The 25815-nt window shown below is 37.8% G+C and overlaps 1 protein-coding gene across 1 annotated transcript in view; it reads right to left on the reverse strand.

Annotated features, from left to right (window-relative positions):
• Positions 1–9659: 9659 nt before the first annotated feature.
• The window catches only part of PLCXD3 (phosphatidylinositol specific phospholipase C X domain containing 3), a 154749-nt gene continuing 138593 nt past the window's right edge, over positions 9660–25815 (reverse strand). The window contains exon 3 of the mRNA XM_011000771.3: positions 9660–16214. Within this exon, the coding sequence (XP_010999073.1) occupies positions 16061–16214 (154 nt within the window). The 3' untranslated portion in view covers positions 9660–16060. The remainder of the gene's footprint in view (positions 16215–25815) is intronic.

Raw genomic sequence — 25815 nt, forward strand, 5'->3', positions numbered from 1 at the left:
AAGTGTCTGCTCCCAGTAAGGACAACTTCTTCAACTGGCTGTCAGATTTCATTCTCCTCACACTCTCAGGGTCATTGTCCCAGTAATACTCCGTTACTATATCATCAGTTTTCTTTCCCACTGATTATTCCCATTATCTACTTATAAACCATTATTTCACCTTCTTAAGTAAACTTTCTTTACCTCACTTTTCTCTCTAGTATTTTTTTATTGTGCTCTCCTCTACAGCAAAACTCCTCAAAAATGTGGTCTTTACTCACTACCTCTTCTCCCATTCTCTTTTAAACCCACACAAGTGATGCTTTTTATCTCTATAATTCCAATAAAAGTATTGTTTTCAGCAATAAGTTCCATTTGTTAAATCCAAAGATCAGTTTTCCATACTTAGCTTTTTTGTCCTTTCAGCAGTATTCAGGACAATAGATCACTCATTTCTTTTCTTTCATTTTATTTGCTTTTCTTTTTGAAGTGCCTTCTTTGCTGAACTTCCAGGACACCACTCTCCCCTGGTTTTCATCATCTTCACTGTCCATTCTTCATTCCTCTCTATCTCCCTCACTTTAATGGTGGAGTGTCCTGGGGCTCAGTACCGGCACATTTTCTTTTCTCTGGTAACACTACTTCTTTGATAATCTCATTCAGTCTCTTGAATTTTAATCCAAACACTTTGATGATTACCATCCTGTAACTTTCCCTTGAAATCCAGACACATACTTGCAACTGCTTCCTTGACATCTTCACTGGGATGTCATGGATTTATTGAACTAAGTATGTCCAAAACTGAATCCTTGAGCTTCCCCACTATACCTACTGTTTCCTTGTTTTTCTCTTTTCAGCTCATATAAACTCAAGTTTCCCTAAGAGTTATCCTTGCTTCTTCTTTCTTTCTAACTCCATAAAGAAAGTCCTGATCTATTTACCTTCAAAATATAACAAGAACCCTCCATATCTCCTTCATCTCTGCTGCTACTGGCCCAAACCACCATCATCTCTTATCAGAATTGTGACAGAAAACTCCTAACTGGGTTTCCATTTTCATCCTTGCTGCTATTTAGTCTTTATGGACAGTGTGTCCACAGTAATCTGTTAAATCATAAGTCAGATCCTATCAGTAACTTCCCATATCAATCAGAACCAAAGCCTCAATTCTTTTTAGCATATTTTTTTCTCTTTCTTTTTTTAGTTTTAGTTTTTTAAAAGTGTAGTTGATTTGCAATGTTAGTTTCAGGTGTAGAGCAAAGTTAATCACTTATACATACACATACACACACATATATATTTAGATTTGTTTCCATTATAGCTCATTACAAGAAATTGAATACAGTTCTCTGTGCTATACAGTTAGGTCCTTGTGGTTTATCTATTTTATATACAGTAGTGTGTATCTGTTGATCTGAAACTCCTAATTTATCCCTCCTCCACTTTCCCCTTTGGTAACCATAGTTAGTATTCTATGTCTTTGAGTCTATTTCTGGCTTGTAAATAAAATTTGTATCTTTTTTAGATTCCACATATAAATGATCTCACATGATATTTGTCTTTCTCTGTGTGACTTACTTCACTTAATATGATAATCTCTAGGCAAATCCTCAATTCTTTAATGTCTATAAGGCCTTACGTGGTTGAGCCTTCAGTTTCCTTTCATCCTTCCCTTAGCTCCATCTGGTATTACTACAATGGACTTCTTGCTGTTCTTTAGCTCGCCAATTGGATTTCTACCTCAGGACTTTGCACTTTTATTGCCATTTGTGTCTTAGCTTCAGCTACCCTGAAACAGAAGTATAGCGCTTATGTGATAATCAAGGAGTCTGGTCCCAGGGACAAGAAGAGAGATGCAGGAAAGAAGGGAGAGCTAATGCAAGGACACATTGAGCTGGCTTCCGTTTGGGGCAATTAGTTGTTCAGTTCACGAGACTGCGCTTTGAGCAGCTGTGTTCCTGGGGAAACTAAAAAGAAAAGAATGTATCCACAGACACCTCTACGGCATTAGTTAAAGGGCATTATTCCCTGCATTCCAACCTGCACATGTGTGGGTTTAGGCGCCCAAGGGTCTGCAGCAGTAACAACAGGAAGCCCTGGGGCAGAAGGAAAGAAATGAAATCAGTCAGAGTCCACATAGAACTGGAACAAGACACAAATGAGGCCAAGAGGATCTCAGGGATGCATAAGGAATGTCTGATAAACTCTGCCTGGAGTGTTCTCTTTTCCAGACGTTGGCATGGTTCACTTTACTTTTGAGTAAAGGTGGTCTTTGCTCAAATGTCACCTTTCTCAGTGAGACTTTTCTCAATTTCTCATTTAAAATTATAGTCACCTACATATTCCAAATCCCCCTTCCTTGATTTATTTTTCCCATGTCACCAATATACCATAAAATTACTTATTTTGTGTATTGTCAGTCTCCTCACTAGACTTTAAGCTCTAAAACGGCTGTGATTTTTGTCTGCTTTGTTCACTGTTGTAGCCCCAGCCTAGAACATAGTGCATATTCAATACGTATTTGGTGAATGAATTATTTATAAAAATTCTTGAGACTGTAATTGTGAGCTTTCATGATACACTTGAAGGAAATATATACATCACTCTACTCAGAGCATATATGGTGTGTTTATTTCATCAAATAATAAAATATTTTAAGCATTAAAAGGATGGGGTATTTCCTAGGTAGGTCCTAAAACAAATTACTGAATGAGGTGACTCATTAATGTCCACTGATCAACAAGATGTTTGTTTGCACAGCTTCTTTATTCTCCCAAATTGCCTTTTAATAATTTCGCTTATTGATCTGTTCCATAACTATCTACAGAAATAATCACAAGGATTAGTGAGAGTGCATTCATTGTTCTGCCCTTTCCTGAACGTTAGTAGCAGATCCCTGTGAGTTCCATAGTTAAGAGAAGAAGGCTTATGAACACCAGGTTCTGAACAAAATGCAGTGTGGAAACAAGAAGGTGAAGTGGAAAAAATGATTCAAGTTAGTTCCCATAAGCACATGTGATAACAGCATAAGTTATGTTGTATGTTATTAAAAAACAATCATTATTGATCTGCTTTAGCTAGTCTAATTCTGCAAGAAGGAAGACTGTTCTCTACCCTTTTTGTTACCAGGAAGGGGAGCTAAATTATCAATAGCAATGACACAACTATTTTATAATTTTTTATTTATTTATTTATTTATTTTATTTTATAATTTTTTAGATCATTAGTATTATTTTCTTCAGGGAGCTTTTTGGCGGTCCAATGAGTCATTAACTGAGACATGTCTGCCTCTACATCCTGGTTCAATCATTTATTAGCTTGTATGAACTTGGGCAAGTTATTGAACGTAAGCTCTTGGTTTCTTTAAATTAAAAAAAAATAGAGATGATAATACTTAAACATCAAGGTAGATACTTGACAATTAAATAAAATTATATAGAGTACTAGTACATAAAATAATTTTTAATACAGGCTAGGTCCTCCTAGTGTTAATATTTATCAGTAAATATCAATATCATCATCAAGATCTAAAGAAGCATGAGGTGAGAAAAAAGAAAGTAGGTATAATATCAATTATGACTTTTAAATTAAAAATAATAATTATGTGTAATAGTGATTTTAATTTATTAAATATAAAAGGTATTGTAATTTCCTAAGCATTGCAGGTCACTATGTTGAAGTGTTACACAAACAGCACACATCAGACATAACCATCTTTGGCTTCCAGTGTCATGTAGTTCCCTTAGCATTTGTATAGTTTAGAGAACCTCTCTCTTCTCCCTAAGTGATTTCAATTGTAACCCCAAGACTGATCTGATGATTTCTGGATCTCCCATGATTAGCACTGATTAGGGAGAAATGATTTAGTGTTACCAAGGCTATAATTTCCTTCCATTATAGAAATAATGTGACTACATTGCAACTTTCCTCTGGAAATGGCCTCTTTCAGAAGAATTGCCAGTCACTTCCCCCACAGTTAAAGTCTCATATCTTATTCAGACTAAACAGCACACCTAACATCCTCCCATACATTATACACCTTAGAGATGTACAATATATACATTTTTACATTTTCCTTTCTTTTCTTTTCATATGAGCCATTGGCTTTATTTTCATAGTCTCTGTAGTGCTTTAGTATATTGTACAGTTTGAATGAAGACTTACTTTATTATATGAATGTCTTCAAGGAGATAGATTCTTAAAGTTTTCAATTCTGACATCTTAATTGCTTCTGGGATGTGAATAATTTATAGTTTAAGCACACTATTTAATAGAGTATTGCAAAAATTAATTAACAAATGACTCTAAGGAAAGTATACGGGGAAGTTCTCTGCAATGTTTTTGCAACTTTTCTGTTAGTTTGAAATTATTTACAATAAAAAGTTTTGGAAAAAAAGACTCCAAAACATAAGAGTTAAAAATTTACTTAGAGTTAGTTTTTATCTTCTCCTCTCCTCTGGAATTCAGAACTGAAGTCAAAGCAATCAAGGCCAACCTGAGAAGTAAAGGAAGGCAGTGCCCCCTACAGGACATGGTTTCAGGCTTTGGGGAAAGTCTGTAAAAGACATCTGTATTTGTACTTGAATAGAGCAACTTCTCACATCTTTTAGTCTAGAGCTTCAATTTCCTTTGTAAACCACCATTTTCCATTCTCGTGTGCTTGATCGGGAAATTGACTTCAGGCCCTACTCAGAACAATGAGACTCATTTTTTTTTTTTTTTGGTTGAAATTTTTGGGAAAAAGAAGTACTCTTTGGTCATCTCGACTCAAACCCTACCTAAATACAGTGAATGCAGAGGCAAGTAAATCTGAGAGATGGAGAAAAACCAAGCCCTGGTGATGTGTGAGATCGCAGATGTGGTTATCCTCATAGCTGCTTCTTTCTCAGTTTCAATTAGCCACAAAAGTACCCATTTTTTCCCCCCTTGGCTTAAATTAATTTGAGTTGGATTTCTATAACACTTACAAATTGAGAAACTGAAAAATAGCTTGGACTGAGAAAGTAAAATCTGCCCTGGCCATTCATCAGGCTGGAATAACAGGCATAAATAAAACTAGTTCTGCAAAGTGAATGGGAAACAGAACTTCAGGGACAGGGTTTCTGCACACACAGCCTGCCACAGCTATCTCAACTTTGTAGAGCCAAAGGAAACAAGACCGTTTTGCAGTCCAGATCCCTTACACAGCCTTAACTTTGCTTCAAACCTATCAAAATAGGCTTAAATTTGTGTTTAAATTTTATCTAAACTCCCCCTGCACAGGACTCTGTAACAAGTCCGTTTTCCTTAGTTTGATGAGATAACCCGCATTTCATCTTCTGTGTGGTCTTTCTCGTTGTGATGGGTGAATAAATCTGACTTCATCTGACCACGGTAGTTACTGGTGCTTTTAGGTTGACTAGGTTTGGCTTTCTTCTTTCCTATAATAATTCCTCCCCCCAAACTGTTTGTTTTATTATTGAAGATTTGGTCATTAACTCTTCCCCCCAAGTAAATCTCATGGAAAAGTCAAGACCTATCAGTTGTTCCAAAGCTGGACTCCACAGCCTAGCTACGCAAAGTGGGACGCCTGCCGCAGGAGCAGCATTATTTGGGAGCCTGTTTGAAAGACAGAATCTGAGACTTTATCCTTGACTTGCTGAATCAGAATCTGCATTTCATTAAGATTCTGCCAACTACATACACAATAAAGTTTGAGAAGCACAGCTCAGGAGAGTCCTGGGAATTTCTGTAAGTCTCCCCAGGAAAACTCATTGACAGGGGACACAGTTATTGGATTACCTTCTGAAAGCCATCTGTAGTATACGCTTTGTGAGTTTCATTTTTCTGTAAATGCTTTTTTTTAAAGTCAAAAATAATTGAAAAACATCATAGTCAGCCCCATTAATACTTCATTGTGAATGAGTGCATCAGATTTTTTTGTGAGGGAATAGGTTTTGTTTGTGGTGGGCAGGGGAAGGAAGAATCCCAGTAAAGAGAAGTTGGGCCCTTGGACACAAAGTCCCCTACCCAATTTTGTCATTTGCCATCTGTAGGGAGATGGCTGTTGGCGGAAGCTGCTGGTCATTTGAGGCCACGTGTATCTGGTCCTAGAATGAGTCTAAATCACAGAATCAGGAGAGTGGGCCTATCAGAGGCCTATTTGTATAAGGACTAAGGAAACTCAGGATAATTTCTTGAGAAAAGGAAAAGCTAGGAAGATAAATTTGACCAGGGAAAAAGTCTTGGTCCTCAGAGGGGGTTAGTGATTTTGAGAATAGCATGGTGGCTGTCATTGGAATTAATTCTTGTTTCAAGCCCACAGGAGACTGAGAATGGGGCGGGGGGCTGGGGGAGAGAGAGAGAGACAGAGAGACAGAGACAGAGAGAGACAGAGAGAGACAGAAAGACAGAGAGAGGGAAGGAGAGGGAGAGAGAGGGGGAGAGGGAAAGAGAATGTATCTAAAAGTTGAATGAGCTTCTTGCCCTGATCTGGGGTAACTATCAGAACACAAGAGTCCCTCTGTTAGAATGTAACATAAAGAAAGCATTTGCTCACCTATCTTCACTTGGTCACAGACCACTCATCCCTTTGGCACCTTAGGACTTTGCCTCTCTGTAGTGATGCTCATCTGGGGATAAGCAGAGCCAACTGGGCAGATTGCTGGTCCTGATAGAGAAAGGGCAATGATTGGAGACTGCAGGGGGCATTGGGATGAGAAAGTGGCAGCAGCCAGTAGCCAGAGGCCATGGAGTTTTATTCAGCACCAGGAAACATCTTCTGGGGACTCAGGAAATTGTAGGGGAAGGGGACATTCTTCCCAAAGGATGTGTGAGCAGAGCTCCTGTGTGGAAACAGGAGCCTGGGGAATTTCAGCTAATGTACTCATGCAATCCCACTTGTATCTACAAGCAGATGAGGAATGGGAACATTTAACAAGAGATTTGCTGAAGCTCAAGCTGTAATCCCCTCCTGTAATCTTTCTCGGCTCCTTTTAAATAGATACATTGCAACGCGAGTTCCCCTGGGTGAATATTCTTCGAAGATTTGGAGATGATTTTCAGCTAAGAGAAGAGGTCTTTCTGTGTTTGGAGAGAACACCAGGCAGTGCATTTTCCTCTCAATTCTCCCAATGTTGTCAGTATTTCTCCAAGGAATACAAGAGGTGGAGGATACTGCCTGGCACTTTTGTAAACCCTTAGCACCGTCCAACACTGCTGAGCATGTACACAGCTCCTATCCAGCACTTGTCTACCATTCAATTGGGTCAGAGCCAGTCACACTTTCATTATTTCCAAACATGTTTTAATAACTGCCATACCCTGGGAATATAAAAATAGTGAAGCAGTGCCTCTTACCCTTCAAAGTTTAAATAAAAGATTCATAATCTTTTAGTCCAGTGAGAAAAGAGTTATTGGTTCTAAATTAATATCTGCCTTCTCCCCATGCCAAAATAGAAACCAGTCTGCAGGTACCTTTTTTTTTTTCATATTGAAACAGTACAATTTAATAATAGCTGAGCAGAAACCTAAGATTACAAGGTCAGTTTTATTTTTTCCAACCCCAGATGTACTCCTTCATAGTAAAGATGATGACTTTGTGTTGAGTAAGAGTGACCAGAAAGAAGGGTGTTGTTCTTCCCAGCACCTAGTTCTAGAACAGGCTGAATTGAAAAAAAAAAAAACCAGACTGGGGGAAAAAAAAAGTAGCAACGTTTTAACATAGCCTATTACTTGCTTTCAAAAAGTGAAAGTACACATAAACCCATGAAAAAGCACTTTGTTCAAAATCTGGTGTGGTTTTTGTTTTTTTGTTTTTTTTGAGAATGAACATGGAGAGAAACATTAATGCAAAGATTAAAAAATATTTTGGAATTTATAAGTAGGTTAGCTTGACAGGTGGTTGATGAAATAAAATTCTATATCCCATTTTATATTAAAAAAACAGATGAGCAGTTGTGTTGAGGCAAAAGAGCTTTTCTTTATTATTTCTCAGTAAAACCCCAGGAGGTCAAGTTTCCATGATCCTCTGAGGGAAAAACTGTGAGTGGAGAATGAGTGTTCTGCCGAGGAGCACTTGCGAGCTGTCAGCATTGGGGTTCTCCACCACCCTCCTCTCCTCCTTGCTCAGGGAACCGACGCCCACTTTCTAGAATTTAATGTGGTTTTGATGTGGTTCACCTTAGTCTGAAGCTCCAGATGTTTCCAGGAACATTTCTATCCACAGGACTGAAGGATGATGATGGAAGATGCCCAGTAAGTTACATTTAGGCTCAGTTAATTCCACTTGCCACTTAATTCCAGTACAACCATTATTCCAGCTCCTGATGGAATATTGAACCACAGGTTGAGAGCCAGTGTTGAAAAGCTCCATCATGCCCCAGTATTACCTCCCACTTATAAAGAAATACTTTCTCCAATTCCAGAGGACATTTGCACTCCTTTGATCTAGGAAGCATCACCATTTTTACCTCGTGTGCAGGAGACACTCCTTTACTTTGTGGGATCTGCTTTACTTTACTAGGTCAGCCTCTCCTGTCGATGAAACTAAAGCTCTGGAGGTGAGGGGAGCAAGGGGAAGGGAGGAAGCCTCTGTGCTGCTGTACAGCTGGAGTGTGGCAGCCAAGCTTGTATGTGGTGTCCTCTGCATGGTGACAGGGATCACGGCGGGGGACGAGGGGGACTCCGCTCTTCATGATGTGAGCAACCTATTTCCCATTTTACTTACTGCAGAAATGGTTCCTTTCTTCTCAGCCTTTCAGGAATAACTGTGTTCAAAAAGTTTTACTGTCTGGAGATACTGCCTTGAAAGGGGCATGGAGAGTGAATTTATGTTTGTTTAGAGGACAATAGAGGATGCCACCTGTTATTTCTCGTGATAAACTACCTGAGGTATACTCATCCATTGTCCTAAGGAAACCTTTAGGAACACTTTGCAGTGCTTAGCAGGGAGCCTACTGTATAGTAGAGATCTGGCAAATATTTGCTAAATGACTGAATAAATAAATAAGTAATGGCTCTGATAAAATGATAGCAGTGTCATATTAAGATCAAAGATACATTTACATGGAATATTATTTGCAGATATATATTTTTTCATAAATGTAGAAATCATTACAGCTTTATAAATAGCAAGCTTTTAATGTTTTGAATCTGCTAGTGTATAGCAAGCAGAGCTTTTGGGGGGATTTATGTCCAAGTTCAACCTCAAAAATAATCTTGGACCATATTTTTTGCTGGGTTTTTATAATACTATTACAATGCTTACATTTTGTTTTAAGACTGATTTGAACCCAACATGTGGGGTTTGTTTTGTGAAACAATGTTTCATGCATTAGACATAGTGGAGTTCAGCAAAAAAGTGGATTTCACTTTAAGCTTTTAACCTCAAGATGGTGCTTTATAATATTAATATACTATATTATCATAGGATGGCTCTATTGATATTGGCCTTCTTTGTGGCAGTATCAGAAGCTAAAAGTATCGGACTTCAAAGATACCCAACTCTGACGTAATGGAAGCACTCATGGTGTTACCTTTATTGGTGGCGAATACATTCTTTCACAGAGGGAATCCTAATATGGTGATTCATATTTTTAAAAAAAGAGTGATATTTTCTAATGTTCTGAGTCATGCTCTATTTAAGAGACCCACTTTGGTGTTATAATGAAGCACTGATAAAAGGAAATTAAAAAAAAAGATAACTGATATCAGGACTTTATTAGGCTTTTCACTAGATACAAAGAAACTTTTTTTAACATCAAGAACACAATCTCGTCAAAAAAAATTTCACATTTGCTAAATAGAACTGTAGGCATCTGTTTTCTTTACACCACCTTTATTAAAGTATCAATGACCAGATCCTAAAAAGAGAAGGCACAGATCTCTCTCCCTCTGGTGAATTCCTGGTGTCTAAAAAAAGAAATGTCACCAACTCTGCAAATTCCCATCCTTTAGACATGAAGCAAATCAACACCAATGTGAGAAAGCAGGGGCCGTGAGATGGAAATGTTCCATTAAGGGATCTGGATTTTCTTATCCCTTACACAAATTTCAAGAGAGGAGGTAGCTACCAAAATGTTCTGAAACTCCATCCACATTCAGACTCTGCCAAGGATTCGCTGTTGGACACAAAAATATTTGAAAATTCTATTTTAGGAGTTCCAACATGGTCCTGCTCTCTGCAAACTGTTCTAGAAACTGGCCTTAGATCTCACTGTTCTTCCTCTGGGACGTCTTGGGTTTCCAATTCCTCAGAAAAGGTGCAGGTTGTTAGCATTTGCTTTGGCAAGTCTCTCTGTCAGGTGCTAGCTCATCGTCTGGAGCTGTATCCTCTCTCCCACCTGCTGCCCAGCTTCCACCCAGTCTCCTGAGTAGACACGAACAGAGCTGTGCTTATGGCTCAGACTCTCTTCCTCCAGCAGTCAGGAGAGTTCCTTTCTATGCCAAGTTTTCTACGATTCCATAAATGACCAGTTCTAATCTGGTTAAAAAATAATTTGTGGTAAGGTGTTCACGAGAGGAGTGTTGGATTAATCTGTTACCTCTCTGAAAGAAAAAGAATAAAAATTGTAAAAGAGGTCCTGGTACTGAGTTAGAAGGTGCTATCACTTACCAGGGGCATGTTTAGGGTGTGGGCATGTTTCTGACTGTTCCAGTTACTGGGGAATGTTGCTTACGGTATTAATGTGGGGAAGGAGACTCTGGATCTCACAACAGGCCGGTGAATGGCCATTAATCTTACGAAGGTTCTTGCCTAATTTTTCCACTTACATTTGAGTTAGTCCTTCACAATGTATTTGTGGGACTTGGCATGGGCCAATATTTTGCTTCCTGAAGGGTATCAGGACTACTGATTTTCATGAATTATCTTACCACAGGAGTAAGGAAGGAGGTAGGATTCCACCCCTTATAGGTAGCCCCGCAGAGAAAGGCAGAAAAACAGGATGGGTAGGGTTGCCAGATTAAAAAACCACATACACACCCAGTTAAGTGTGGATTTCAGATAAACAGTGAATAAACTTTTAGTATAAGTATATCTCATGTAATATTGGGGAAATACTTATACTAAAATTTGTTCACTGTTTATTTGAAACTGGAATTTCACTGGGTGTACTGTATTTTATCTAGCAGCCCTAAAATATGGGAAAGAAATAATTCAGGATGGAGAGAGAGGGAAGAATATTGATTAATATTTCATACCAAGATCCCAGGCCCAAAGGTTACAGAGTTTTGCTCTGAGCATGACCACCTGTGCAGATCCTCACATTAGTAATTAGTTTCCTGTTGCTAGACCGCACGTAGGCAGATAGCAAAAATCTAAGAGTGTTGCATCCTAGTTTTTTGCAAAGGGAACCATATTGGTACCACCTAATGTTGGTGAGTCTTTAGTGACTCTCACAGAGCCAAGGCAGTTCATCTTTCTTTAGAAGATCCAGTTTTTAAAAAGTAATGGTTTGGAGAAATAATTTTTCATGAAAAATTATCCTTATCAGCAAAATGGGTTCCACGTTTGGAAGAACAGCTTTAGAAGTGCACTGGTTCTGTTGTTGGTGGAAACGAATGTGAACTGAGTGTCTTTGCATGTTAATGAAGTTAATAAATGAATTGACGTTTGAAACTTAAAGAGTACCAGGTGTTCCACAAGCTGGACTATTCTCTTGTGGAAACTCAAATACGTTTTAAAGCACATTCTTCATACGATTTTTTTAAAGGCCATTTTTAACAAAAACATAATTTCTTTTAAAATTTTTATCCGAAATTGCAACAATAACAAAAATGTCAGTGAATTAAGGCTGGTCATAATGTGCCCTTTTTCTTTAGGATAAGTTTGATTTTGTATAAGACACAATATACTAATACACACATATCACACACAAGCACAAACTTCAGACTCATACAAATACACATTTAGAACTAATTCCTACAAAAGAGTATCACAAATCAAATAAAAATTGCACAATTTTCAACAGACTTAATCAACACGTTTTACAAATTCTACAGAATATTTTATCATCATTGGGAAAACAAACAATTTAGAGCATTATTTAAAACTGTATGTAACACAAGAGCCACCAATAAGTTATGGCAAATACAGCATTTACACCATTATGTCACTGAAATCTAGTTGAAAAGACTAAAGTGCGGTAAAATAAAATACTTTTAAAAACCTTGTTTAGCATATCCTGAGGGACAATAGGCATTATTTTCTATTAGCAATTCAAACTGCAAGCACTCTACCTGTGGAGCTCTCCCGTTTGGATAAGCAAGCAACCAAAGAAAGGTTAGAAGACTGTCATTGGATCACTAAAACTGCAGAACTGAAAAACTCACGGAAACGTACATTTCCTGAGACTTGACACTTTTCTAGTCAGGAATCCTAATAAGGGAGATCCTGGACAGGTAACCCTGGCTAAAACACGTCAGAACCTCAGAGAACTTACAATGACGTTAAGTGAATATGCGTGTTGGTTTGTCTGCGATTTATATTTAAGTCCGTCTTCCAGCTTGAAGTGTAATTGACAGTGTAGTTAGGCTTTTCCTGCTAGGCATTTCTTATTTATTATGGTCTCAGTTTTCATTGGTTTTCTAGTGATTTTTCCTCTCTTAAATATTTAAATATTTGAATTATGTTTGTGCCTACTTACGTAGGAGATATTGATTTTAAGAGTTAAAATGGCACTAGAATCAGGTTGAGTGATTAGTCTATAGTTTCAACTTGAATGATGTGTGTGAGATGTGCATGCTGTATGTACGTGTTTACATGTGTGTCCACACACAGGCTCATACATACCAAACACTTTATGCTCTAATACATTCACTGTTAGGTGGCACTCCATGATAAGTGAGTTTTCCCAGTATGGCTGAAAGTGAATATTGAGGTCATCATATAGAATATCCTAAGGCTTTTAAAAGATGCCTCCTCATTCTCTGCATTCCTATGATTGTGTAGTAATAAGGGAGACTTAAAGGATAATGGCAGGCGTATTCACCATATTGGTCCTTCAAAATTACAGACAGGAAAGCAAACTAAAAAATGATATTCTTTGCATGTTTTCCCTCATCTCACCCACTCACTCTTTTGATTTCCTGCTGTAGATTGGGTAAAAATTGGATCTTACTTTGTTTTTTTTTTTGCCTTGCAGGACCTGTGATGGAAAAGTCCTAAAAAATAAACAAAACAAAAAGTGCACCAAGATGTATCTCCTACCATTTGGGGGTCTGTTTGTAGCCCTTGTGCTCTAACTCTGGAAATACAATGCCCAGCTTAGACAAAGGAGCTTAGGCTGGGGGTAAGCGCTGGTTGCATAATACTAGTCCCTTACCCTTATGTGAAGCCCACAGCCTGCTCCCTAAGTGTGTTTGAGGGCAGGGCCAGGGGACAGAAGACAGCCAAAGGCACCTTCTCTCCATTCCCCTTTCAAAGGAATCCCGCTTAGTGAACTCTTCCTCTAGCTGGGGGACCCCTTGTTCACGTCTACCTGTTCCTTCCTTCAGAAATTAAGGCAAGTCCATTTACTCTCAGTGCCTGCTTCACAGGTACTGTTATGTCCACATGAAAACTATAACATTGGCTTGAAAGTATCTTTTGTCCAGCAAGGTCTCTATGTGTATATCATGAATAGCAATTACAAGCTTTCTCCAATTGAGAAACTGCACAATTTGTCTAATGCTTCAGCATGTTTGTTTTTTCTTTCCAGCACCCAAATGACAAATACGACAAAGCTAAGTCTAAGCAAATGTTAGAAGAAAGCATCTAAGTTCAAGAAAATACAACATAGTTACCTCTATAGTTTATTCATTTGTCATAAATATGTGGAAAGATCTGTTCTCTTGTATATTTATAAGTTAAATCCTTGTGTCATTGCAGGTGTGCTTGGCTAAAGATCCCCCTGAGGGATGAATGATGAATAGTCAGAGAAAACCTGCCCAGAAAGCAACTTTACAGGACATAAACTTCAATAATCTATAGTCCTTTAAAAAGGATTCATATTCAATTGCACATAAGGAGCACGTGAAAGAGATAGGAAGACAATAAAACAGCGAGGCGAGGGTAAGCAGAGAGAAAACTATATTGGTAGATTATTAAGCCCCAAGCTAGAATATTTTTACAAAAATATTTGAATATGATCAGCTACTCTACTTTCAAAGATCTCAACTCTTTTTCATACATTATCAAAGTTTTCACTTGAAAAGAAGAATTGTCACTGTGTAGGTCCATGTCTGTGTGTTTGTGTGTATTTGTACGTGTCTGCCTATACGGGGTGGGTCTATATTGGTATGTTTGGTCTGAGGAGACATATACACAACTGGAGCACAGAACATATCTGTTGCGTGTACACGCGTGCGACCTGGTCTAACACGCACACCCACACACTTTTCAGAAATGTTCTCTTCAGTGAAACAATTTCTCTTCCTTCCCCACAGTGGCTAATAAATACTATTTTTTGATAATGAGTATTTATAATCTTGTAATCAACTCTTGATTATTTATAATTTTGTCCTACATAACCTTGGAATCAACTCCCTTACCTAGGACTAAGAGATTAAACCACACGTCAAACATTTAAATTCATTAAAAGCTGAGAGCATGCTTTTCTTTCTCTATGGCCCCACCTGCCATGGACTGTATTTTCCCAAGAAACTACTGAGGTGTGATTATTTCCAAACATGAAGATAAAATAATTTAAAATTGTAAGAATATCAGCAAATTTTAGAGATCTTTATAAACACCTCACATATTCCTGTGAGGCATTTAGATATGGGTTATTGTGCTCTTTTAAGATTATTTAGAGCTGTCAACAATCACAAAGACACCAAGGAGGAAGTAATGCTCAAAGCTGCATCACCATTTTTCTTCCTCATGGACCTGGACTATCAAATGGTGGACAGCGAAAACTTCCTGTAAAACTTTGGCTTCTGCCTCAGTCTTGACCCTGGGGTAGGATGGAACCCAGAAGTGGTGAGGCAGTGCCAAATTTTGATAAGTCTGCCCAGACCACATGTATTTAAGAATCTCTTAAAGATGTTTTATGGATCCTTGAGAGTTCATGGACATAGCTTCAGAAACATTCCTCTCTTTCCCTTTTTCCTCAGTTTCAAGTGAAAAAAACTCAAATCGAAGCTTTTCAAAATATGTTCCTCAAAATCTTGGATTTAGAATTACATGTTTGGAAATCTCAGTTTGGGAGGAAAGTTTGCACAATCCTTCTCTCTTTTCTTCTTCTTTTTCTTTTTTAATCAAGTAGATTATTAGAAGAAATTTTGTTAAGAGTTCTTTTCAGAGTCTTCTGATTTTTAACACACGTGTCATAATTTTTCATTTACTGGGCATTTGAGGAACAATATTATTTAGAGATTTCTGAATTAAATGGCATCCCTCACCCCTCACCCCCATTTTTCACTATGGAGTTGGCACTAATAATTCTTCCACAAAAGTTTTTACTCTATATTTATAGCTGCCTCAAATAGAAATACTGTGAAACACTATTGTTTTTATATAACACAAAAATTACTGATCATGGCCTCCAATATTACTGATGCACGGAAACTGATTTGATGCATATTGCCTATGACCAAAAGTTAGCAAGATTGCAGACTACAGAATATTATACCAAGTCCCACAAGACAAGTAAATTTCAGCACAACAATGTAATGCACGTTATGTTGGGCATTCAATTATTATAAGTCCCGTACAGCTTCTGATTAAAAAGAGCGAGTGAGAGAGGGAGCAGAAAGGTTCGTTTAGAGGATACAGACAGTGTAGGAGCCCTAGGTTGAAATCAGAAATGCAATCAAGTAAACACTCATGAGTTGTATGTTACAAAGACTAATTCTGCAAAATGAAATGTGCTAGTCTTTTTTTTTTTTAATCCCTAACACTAGAAGTAGGTTTTGCTCATCAAATGGGAAATGAAATATTTATAGTAGTGAAGAGTATGGTAATAATCACTGAAGAAATGGTTTCCCCCTTTTCCCACCCACTATCAGCCCTTATCCCCTCAGAGACTCAGTGGAATAGGAAGTTCAGAGTGTTTACAGATAATATGCCTAATACAGCGAGTCTTCTCTATCTTATTCACGGACACGCCACATGGTGCTATCAAGTGTTGGCTTCTCCTTCTTCAAAGACATAGTTGAGCTTTATGACAGTGCTGATGAAATCACCAAGTTCTACAAAGTCAGCGGTGACAATGTTGATGCCACTCTCTCCTGGCTTCTGTGTGCGGACCCACTGCATCATGGCAGGAAGAGCTCTGAGAAAGGAAAGAAAAAAAAGAAGTCACAGGAGGAAAGATATTATTCTTTAAGCTTGCAATTCCCAGGATTTCCTTTAGTTTTCTAACTTATTAAAGTAAATGCTATAATTACAGACACAGAATGGAGAAGAGTGCCAAATAGACAATGGTAAGTTCTTAACTTCTAAAGAAACTCTGCAGGAGAAATGTAGTCGTCCCTGGAATCTATGAGGGATTGGCATCAAAATCTGTGAATGCTCAAGTTTATTATATAAAATGGAGTAGCAAAGGCAGCTCTTCTTGTCAGTGGTTTCCACATCTATGAATTCAACCATCCCAGGATGTGGAACCTGAGGATGTAGAGGGCCAACTGTAGTCACTATACTGGTCCACATTGGATGCCATCTTTGGAGATCTCAGATGCTGTAAGAATTTATAGTGAAACTGTTCCACTAAAAAAACAACATTCTTGTACTCGTATTCTAGTTTGGCATGGTGTGATTGCAAACCCTGCAAAGCTATGGGGTAGTGAGGTCAGAGATGAATACATGCACTTAGCAAACATTTATTATGAACCCACTGGTTTCAGGAAATGTGCTAGATATTGTAAATAGACATAATAGCAAAACTCCCTGCATTTAAAGAGTGCATGGTTTGGTGGTGCATGGGCAGATGGACAAGGAAGGAAATTTGAATACAGTACAATCAGGGCTTATCCTTTAAACATATTTACTGATCACCTCTTCTATGCCAGACACTGTTGAAGTCACTGGAAAACTTGAGTGAACAAAGTATATAAAAATATCCACCTGTGTGGAGCTTACAGTCTAATAAGAAAAGATAAACAATGAATAATAATCATGAATTAATTATATTATTCAATAGGAGGGATTAAGTGCTATTAAAATGCAACAACAACAACAAAAAAGGATTAGGAGTGTGCAGATAGAGAGGAGTTGGGGAGACTGCAACTTAAAATAGGGTGCTTAAGCAGGCCTGTTGATAAGGGGGCATTTGTGCAAGGGTTTGAAGGAGACAAGGGTGTTAGTCACGTGGATATCTAGGGAAAGCACTTCAGTTACTGCCATGGCCCTACAAGGGTAGCATACCTAAGCTTGGAAAAAAGAAAAGAGGAGTATTAAAAGATGAAGTTAGAGGAATAATGAGGAAAGGGGAGCAGATCCTGTAGGGCACTGTAGGCCATTATAAAGATCTTGAATCACAAATCTAAACATGATATTTCTCTGGTTAACAGTTTCACTCTGAGTGAAATGAGGAGTCTTTGGAAGATCTTGAGCAGAAGAGTGATATGATCTGGCTTTCATTATAAAAGACGATTCATTACTATGAAAGCATAGTGGATTCAGAAGAGCACTCCCTGAATGTTGAGGGATTAGGAAGACTTAGCTGGGTTAAAGGTGGGGATGGGAGATGGAGGAGAATGCAGTGCATTTTTAGACAGAGGAAAAAGCATTTTTTCATTCATTGACAGAAGTATGGTATGTGCTTAGGAGTAGGGCACGCAGACAGATCCAGGAGATGTTAGTAAAAATGCAATGTCCTACAATAGCATGCTGAAGAGAAACTATTATGACTTAAGAGGGCAGGAAGGAGACTTACATGAGAAAGGGATAAGCGAACTGAGGTATGAGAGATGATAATGCAATAGTAAAGAAAGTGTAAGGAAATACATGTGGACATTAAACTCCTGGATAAGATGGAAAGGGAAGGAGAAAGAGAAGGGAGGAGAGGAGAGAGAATGATACAGTTAATAATTTCAAAGAAGTTATATCATCTAATTTAAGGAAGTTTTAAAAAATGTTAGAGAGATAGGAAGGAAGCAGATGACAGAGGGCTTTCAGAAATGTAGACCAACTGAAAGCTGTTGGCCAGGGAAATAACATATTTAGATTTGTGATTTGGAGAGAGTGATTTGCCTTCAGTGTGAACAAATGAATGGGAGAAAGCAAGACTAGGATCAAGAATAACAATGACGTAGTTGTGAAAGGAATCCAGCCCAGAGTGGTAGCTTACACTGCAGTGGCAGCAATAAATGCATACGGAAGGAACTGAGGAGATAAATGACAACATTTGGTTGGTGTGAGATTGGATGTAGATGGAGAGGGAGAAAGAGGTTGTGAGTGATGCCAAGATTTCTAGCTATTCCTGGCAGGCAGTCACCATCATACTACTCTTGGAAAGATGGCAGTAAAGGCTTTCCAGTGGATGTGCTAAGTTCAGTCTGAGACATGTTGATTTTGAGGTGACTTTGGGACCCATGAGTTGAGATCTCAATTGATAGTTAAGTACAGATCTGATATTCAGGACACAGAGCTGGATGAGAGCTGTTACTCAGAGAGAATGGTTAGAGCTATGAGAGTGGATAATATTACCAGGGAAGATTGTGTAGATGGGGATGAGAAGAGAAAATCTGAAGATCATACAGGGGATGGGCAGAATGGTTGACTCAAGAAGAGAAAAAGAGAATTAGGCATAGAAGCAGGAGGAAAATCAGGAGCATGGTGTCATGAAAATCAAGGGAAAAGCCATGTTCCTTTTGGTTTGTGAGGTTTCATGGTATGTAATACGTTCTCTCCAGAAAGCTTATCTTGTCAAACTCCACCCATCTGGGTCAATGACTACATTAATCCTGTGGGTGATACCTTAAAAATTCTGACCCACGTCTTTCAGCATATACATTTGTTTGTTAGCTACAGATAGAAGAGGACCCAAATGCTTCTAAAAGAGCATAACACGGATCTAAAGGGCTCAACACATTTAGAAAATAGACTGGCAGGTGGAGAAATCTGGTCTTCACAGTAACGGTTTCAGAAGAGAATTCTATCTTAAAATGAAAAATCTGTATCCCCAGAGCACAGATACAAGTGCATTCAAGTTCATCAGAAAGACAGATGCTGTGGCAATGTATGTGCAGCCACGTGGGTTTGAATTTCATTACCTTCTCTTCTGGACTTGCTAGAGCAGATGCTATATCTTTGTTGTGAATGCAGTATCACATTGGCATTTTAGAAAAGGCAGATGTTCTTTGGGAAAAGCATCAGAACCAGTGTATTTCCTGGAAAGAATGGTTGTTTAGCAAGTATACTCACCTTAAAAGGCGTGGTTCTCCAGTGATGCTGGGGCCAGCTGGGGCCAGTGCTGGTTCTGTATTAACTTAAACTGAGTAGCTGATCTACCAGATCCATAAGGTACTAGGTTATGGGAGGAGCCTGAGCAACTGAATTCCCATCTTAGAACCATGACCATCACAAAAAACAGTAACTCAGATGCCCTCTGCTACTCTAAGATTAAAATTCATGGACCTGAATTCAGAACTATTAATGGTTATCCCCATGGAGAGATGTTAGGAAAGTGTAAGAGTGCTCTTCTCTGTTTCTCTAAATATTTATTGCTTTGAGGATTGATGAAATATCATTTTGGAATAGTGTGTAGTCCTCAGGTGAAATATGAGTTTTATATTTAAAATGCTGTTTCTCTGCATCATGGGAGTATTTCTATTTTTCTGTTCAGATATACTTTTCTAAAGTCAATATGATACCAAAGACAGAACAAGCAATAATGCCAAGTTGAATCTCAAATACTCAGACTTAAGCAGAATTATGTTAACAAAAAAGACAATATATTGGATTAAAACTAGCAGATGCTGCTGAAGTAACAATAATTATTTAGCATGGCAGTCAAACTTTTTTCATTATTTCCCCACTATGGAGTTGTTACAGATATTTTTTTCCTACTTACCCTCCTTCTCCATACAATTTTGATGCCACAGATAGACTGTGAATCTGTTTATATACTGTTTGTATATACCTATCCTTTTTATGTAAAAAGAGTAAATTTTTTATTTGTCCTCCCAAGGATCAATTTTTATACCAGATAAATTGTAATAAATTTTATATCAGATAATTGAGAAATTGAAAAGCCTACTCTGGTGGTTATTACTGATACTGTCTCAGTATAACAGTTTTCATGGTATAAGACAAAGTAGTTAAACTTTAATTTTTAAAAATCACCCATTCATTCATTCTGCAGAGATATACTGCATCTGTGGAAGACAGTGTTTTAGGCGTAGCTCCCTAGAACCATTCTGGAGTCCAGACCTTCCTCAACCGTCTTAGAGAAATGTTGCCACAGCCTTGCCCCCACACTCTTACTTGGTGCCTTTTCTATACTGCAGTCAGAACAATCTTTCTCTCAACTGAGCGCATTCTTCTTCTAAGTGAAAAACCACAAAGTCTTCTCTTACTCACAAGACACACCCCACTCTTGAACAGTATGGGTGAGTCCCTCCCTCACACCCTCTTCAGTCTCATTTGTTACTACCTCCTACATGCTAACTTGTTCTCTGGTAATACTGAAATGCCTGTGTTTTCTCCCAGGCTTCATGACCGTTTTGTTTTTTTCCCCAGGACTTTTCCCTATGTGAAATACCATTCCTTCTTCCAGTACCCTTCTTGGTCTCACTCATTTCTCCTTGCCCTTCAAGACTTGGCCCAGGCATTATCTCAATCCCTGCAGTCCACATCTGGGTGAAGAGCTCTTTTCTCGATGCCTTAAACACCTTTAAAGCATTCCTTTTATAGCATAGCTCTATGACTACGCACTGCACTTGGCATTCAGATTATCCACTTCCATGCCTATTTCTATCAGTGCCTATACATTTTTCAAAAAAAAATCATATCATAGTCATCTTTATATCCCCTGTACCTACCACAATCCCTGGAAACCAGAAGGAAAACAGCGCATTTATTAAACTCAAATGTTGAACTAGAAATCCTGGTCTCAACTGTCTCAAAGTCTAACAAGCAAAATGGGTATGAACCAATCATGACAATACAATATGGTGCAACAGTCGTGAGCATAGGATTCTATGGGATCATGTAGGTAAAATACTTTCACTTGTGAGAAATTAAGGAGAAATTTAACAAAGACATCAAAAAATAGGTAACATTTGAGCTTGGCCATGACTGTTTAGATAAAGAAGGAAAGCATTTCAAGAAAAGGGGACAGCATGTTCAATAGCATATGTACTGAATAGCAGATCTCCAGAACTAATGTATTTTGCATAACTGGAAATTTGTACACTTTAAGCATCACCTCCCCATTTCTCCCTCTCCCCAGGCCCTCGTAAACACCATTCTATTCTCTGCTCTATACATTTGACTATTTTTGATTCCACATGTAAGTGAGATCATACAGTATTTGTCTTCCTGTGTCTGGCTTATTTCACTTAGCACAATGCCCTCCTAACAAAACTGTATTGTATATCAAGAATTTCTAAGAGGGTAGATCCTAAGTTAAGTGCTCTTACCACACACACATAAAAAATAATCAAAAAGTGAAGGGGGAAGGAGGAAACTTTGGTAAGTGATGGATATGTTTATACCCTTGATGGTGATGGTTTTATGGATATATACTATCTTCAAACACATCAAGTTGTACACATTAAATATGTACAGCATTTTATATGTCAATCAGACATCAATAAAGTTTTTTTTTTTAAAGCATACGGATGTGAAAAAGATGATGTGATTAGGAAGGACAAGATGACCAGAGTAGTGCCATGGAGGTGTGAGGCCATTAGGGGGACTGACTGGAAGAGAGGAGGAACAGAAGATGTTTGGGCCAGATTATTAAGGGCCTCCTTTGAGAGCCTGTGGGGTCTGAACTTCTCTCTACATGCACTTAAAGATTTGTCACTAATTTTATCCAAAGAAGAGTTCTTTGATTTTCCCACAAAAAGAATAATCTAATATTAATTCCATACAAAGTCTACCATCTAATGACACTAAAACTTGTATTCTTTTCATATATAAATAAAGAGCTTGGATAACTATTAGAGAAATGCAAATCAAAACTACTATGAGGTATCACTTCACATCAATCAGAATGGCCATAATTTAAAAGTCCACAAATGATAAACGCTGGAGAGGGTGTGGAGAAAAAGGAACCCTCCTACACTGTTGGTGGGAATGTAGTTTGGTGTAGTCATTATGGAAAACAGTATGGAAGTTCCTTAAAAAACTAAAAATAGACTTACCATATATATGATCCAGAAATCCCACTCCTGGGCATATGTCCAAAGGAAATTCTAATTTGAAAAGATACCTGCACCCCAATGTTCATAGTGGCACTATTTACAATAGCCAAGACATGAAAGCAACCTAAACGTCCATTGACAGATGATCGGATAAAGAAGTTGTGATGTATATATACAATGGAATACTACTCAGCCATAAAAAAGAATAAAATAATGCCATTTGCTGCAACATGGATAGACCTGGAGATTGTCCTACTAAGTGAAGTAAGCCAAAAGTAGAAAGAAAAATACCATATGATATCACTTATATGTGGAGTCTAAAAAAAGAAACGAATTTATTTACAAAACAGAAACAGACTCACAGACATAGAAAACAAACTTATGGTTACTGGGGGGAAAAGGGAGGTGGGAAGGGATAAATTAGGAGTTTGAAATTTGCAGATACTAACTACTGTATATAAAATAGATAAACAGCAAGGTCCTTACTATATAACACAGGGAACTATATTCAGTACCTTGTAATAGCCTATAGTGAAAAAGAATATGAAAAGGAACATATATACATATGTATGTATAACTGAATCACTACCCAGTTCACGAGAAATTAACACAACATTGCAAACTGACTATACTTTGATTAAAAAAAACCTCTATCTGCCAATCCAGCAAAAAGGTGTATACAGTAGATTTAAAAAAAAAAATTAAAGAGCTTGGGAAGTTCTAAGATTGCTACAAGATCTTAAAAAGCCCTCATTCATTCATTTACTCATAATACCCCCACCTTTGTAGTCAAACAGTTGCTAGAAGAAATTTGAAGAACATTCACTAATATTATGAAGGAAGATACTAGTGAAATTATGTAATCTGAAGGGATGACTAAATTCTCTTTGAATTTGTATATTAATATTTTAGTATCTATTTACCGGATTGAGTCCTTTAGCATAGAAAGATGTGACTATACATGAACTGCAATATTGTTTAATAAATGCCCATCTTTTTTCTTAATTCTCATTTTTATTAGATGCTGGATTTTTAGTGTGGATTTAGACTGTTTATCTGCAAGACCTCACTGACTACCAGGAGAATCGTTTCACGATAAATAAAAATTTAAATAAAACCATAGCACTAGTGTCAAATATGGATCCAGATTCTTTCTGCTCAACTCTCAGCACCAGCATTTATTATAAGCAAGTTAGTTAACATCCTAAGCCTCAGTTTCACCATCTGTCAAATGCACATAATAATGAGAATCAAAGTAATTAGTGCATGTAAAGTGCTTGGATGAGTGCCTACCGCTCTAGAAGTGGTAATGTATTAAATATCTACTGGGTGACAGCCCATGCAATGCCCTTCTTGAGTCTCAAAGAAGGACGACATCAGGGAATTCTGAGAGCAACACCCAGACATAATACAGTTGTGATGTAAAAACGAGCCTGTGGGATTTCTTTCCAACTTTCACAATTTCCAATCAATGATAGAAAATGGATGGGGGAGATGTCCTGAGGCTGTGAGGGCATGACTGGTGATGATGTTTTAGGGAAGGATCCTTGGAAAGGCTTTCTTTTGGGGCACATAGTTGTTGCAAACGTCCAGGTATGCTTTTCCTATTATAGATTCTAACTTAGCAAAAGAGTAGGTTCAGAACCAAAATTTGTTACATGCAGCCTCAAAGCTTTTCTCTGGAACGTGGAGCTCTCCTGAGGAAAAGCATCTTCAAATAGACTGCAGGTGTCTTAGGAGAGAAAATGGGCAAGTCTACAGGAATCCAAAAACCTTTCTCCAAGGAAGCAACAGGAGGGGAGCCATGTGGGAACCAGAGGTCTTCTGATGTGCTCGCTTTGAGAACTGATTTTGGAAAGATTTAAAGGAAAAGATTTAGAGATTGGAAGGTTCAGTAACCCTCAATGTGCTGACCTTGACTTATTAATTCATGTCAGTCTCCTACTTCGGAAGCTTCTATCACCTCTTACTGCATTTAGCTCAAAGACAGAAGTTCTTAACTGACCCACAGGCTCTGAACAATGGCCACTAGCTGCTCCTCCAGTTTCTTCTTTCCTTCACTGAATTCTAGCCACATCCTCAGTCTTGCTCATCTTGTCAGCCTAATTTTCCTCAGGGAACTTTGCAAATGCTGTTTTGGTGTTGTTCATTTGTTGTTTTGTTTTCTTTTCACCAAGAATACCTCATCTTCCCTGGCCCTTCACTTGACCAAGTTGCTCACTCCTCTCTCAGGTGATAGTTTAAATGTCACTTCTTCAGAACACTAGTCCGAACTGCAATAATATTTATGTGGTTGATCAATATCTGTCTCCCCAGCTAGACAGCAATGGCTTTGAGGGCAAAGACTGTTTTCTCGCTGCTGTATCCGCAGTCCTTAGCATAGTGCCTGGCAGAGATGAAGTACTCAATAAATACATACTGAATAAATAAACAGGTTTTATTTTTAGAAACAAAAGATTTGTTTTTAGAATAAAAGTGTGTGCGGTAACACAGTTCATGAAAAGATTGCTGTTTCCCTCACTGTGGCTATTGGCACAGATTTCAGCTTGTGAATTTATTACTGCTTTGCTGAATAAAAGTGAAGGATTTTAACTTTTCTGTATTTGGTGGGTCTTACTTGCAAATTTTAAAACTGACCAGTCCATTTGCAAAAAGACTTTTCCTGCATTATACAGATAGTGCCCTGAGAGTCTGTGTTAATAATAATGACAGTAGTAATCATCATCTTTCTAAGAATAAAATTTATTAGAATTAAATTTAATCACTTAGATGTCTTTATTTACTATCAATTTATTATCAAATTATTAATTATAATTACTTATTTAATTAGATTTAAATTTATTAGGAATTCATGTCAAATTCATATTCAAGTGTGTGTGTATACATAACACGTTAACAACAAAAGTATTTCATACATGCTACTTCTCTAAATTCTCTAAACTGTTGTATTTTGCAGTTGATGAATGAACAATTGCGGATAATGAAACACTTGGATCTTTCAGTGAATTTTATTTGAATGTACTTAATTATCAATGAAATGTTTCTTTTGTTGAATGAAATAGAATCTCTAAATTCAATTCATTAATTGTTACAGAACTCTCTGCTGCCCTTAGGAGTAAAGATTACAGTGAAAACATCAGAACCTTGTCCAAATCCAGCCTCTCCTGAGAAACAGAGGCTTCAATGATCTGCAAAGTTTAAAGTGATGATCACAGGTCTTTCTTCCCCTGGGCAACTGAGTCACCCAGGGCCAACTAATTAAAACAAGCTCTGACATATTTTACAATGTGATTTCCTGTCAGTCTGGCCATTTCTGAAAGCTTAGAAATTTCACTTGAAAATGTAAAGAAGAGAAAGACAAAACAAAAAGAAACTGTTGTCCAAAAGGTTGGCATTTTATGCACAGAAGCACACAGTGATAAAAGTCAGGGCCTTTGCATCTATCTGTAGGTTTAAACTCCAGAAGGGGCTTCAAAATAACCTCAGGTAGACAGATGAGTGTATCTTAGAGATTGTAACTTGCGTAAAGACAAGGCTTATCATGTTTTGCTAAAGCTGTTT

This window comes from Camelus dromedarius, chromosome 3, assembly GCF_036321535.1.
Source record: "Camelus dromedarius isolate mCamDro1 chromosome 3, mCamDro1.pat, whole genome shotgun sequence".
NCBI lineage: Eukaryota > Metazoa > Chordata > Mammalia > Artiodactyla > Camelidae > Camelus > Camelus dromedarius.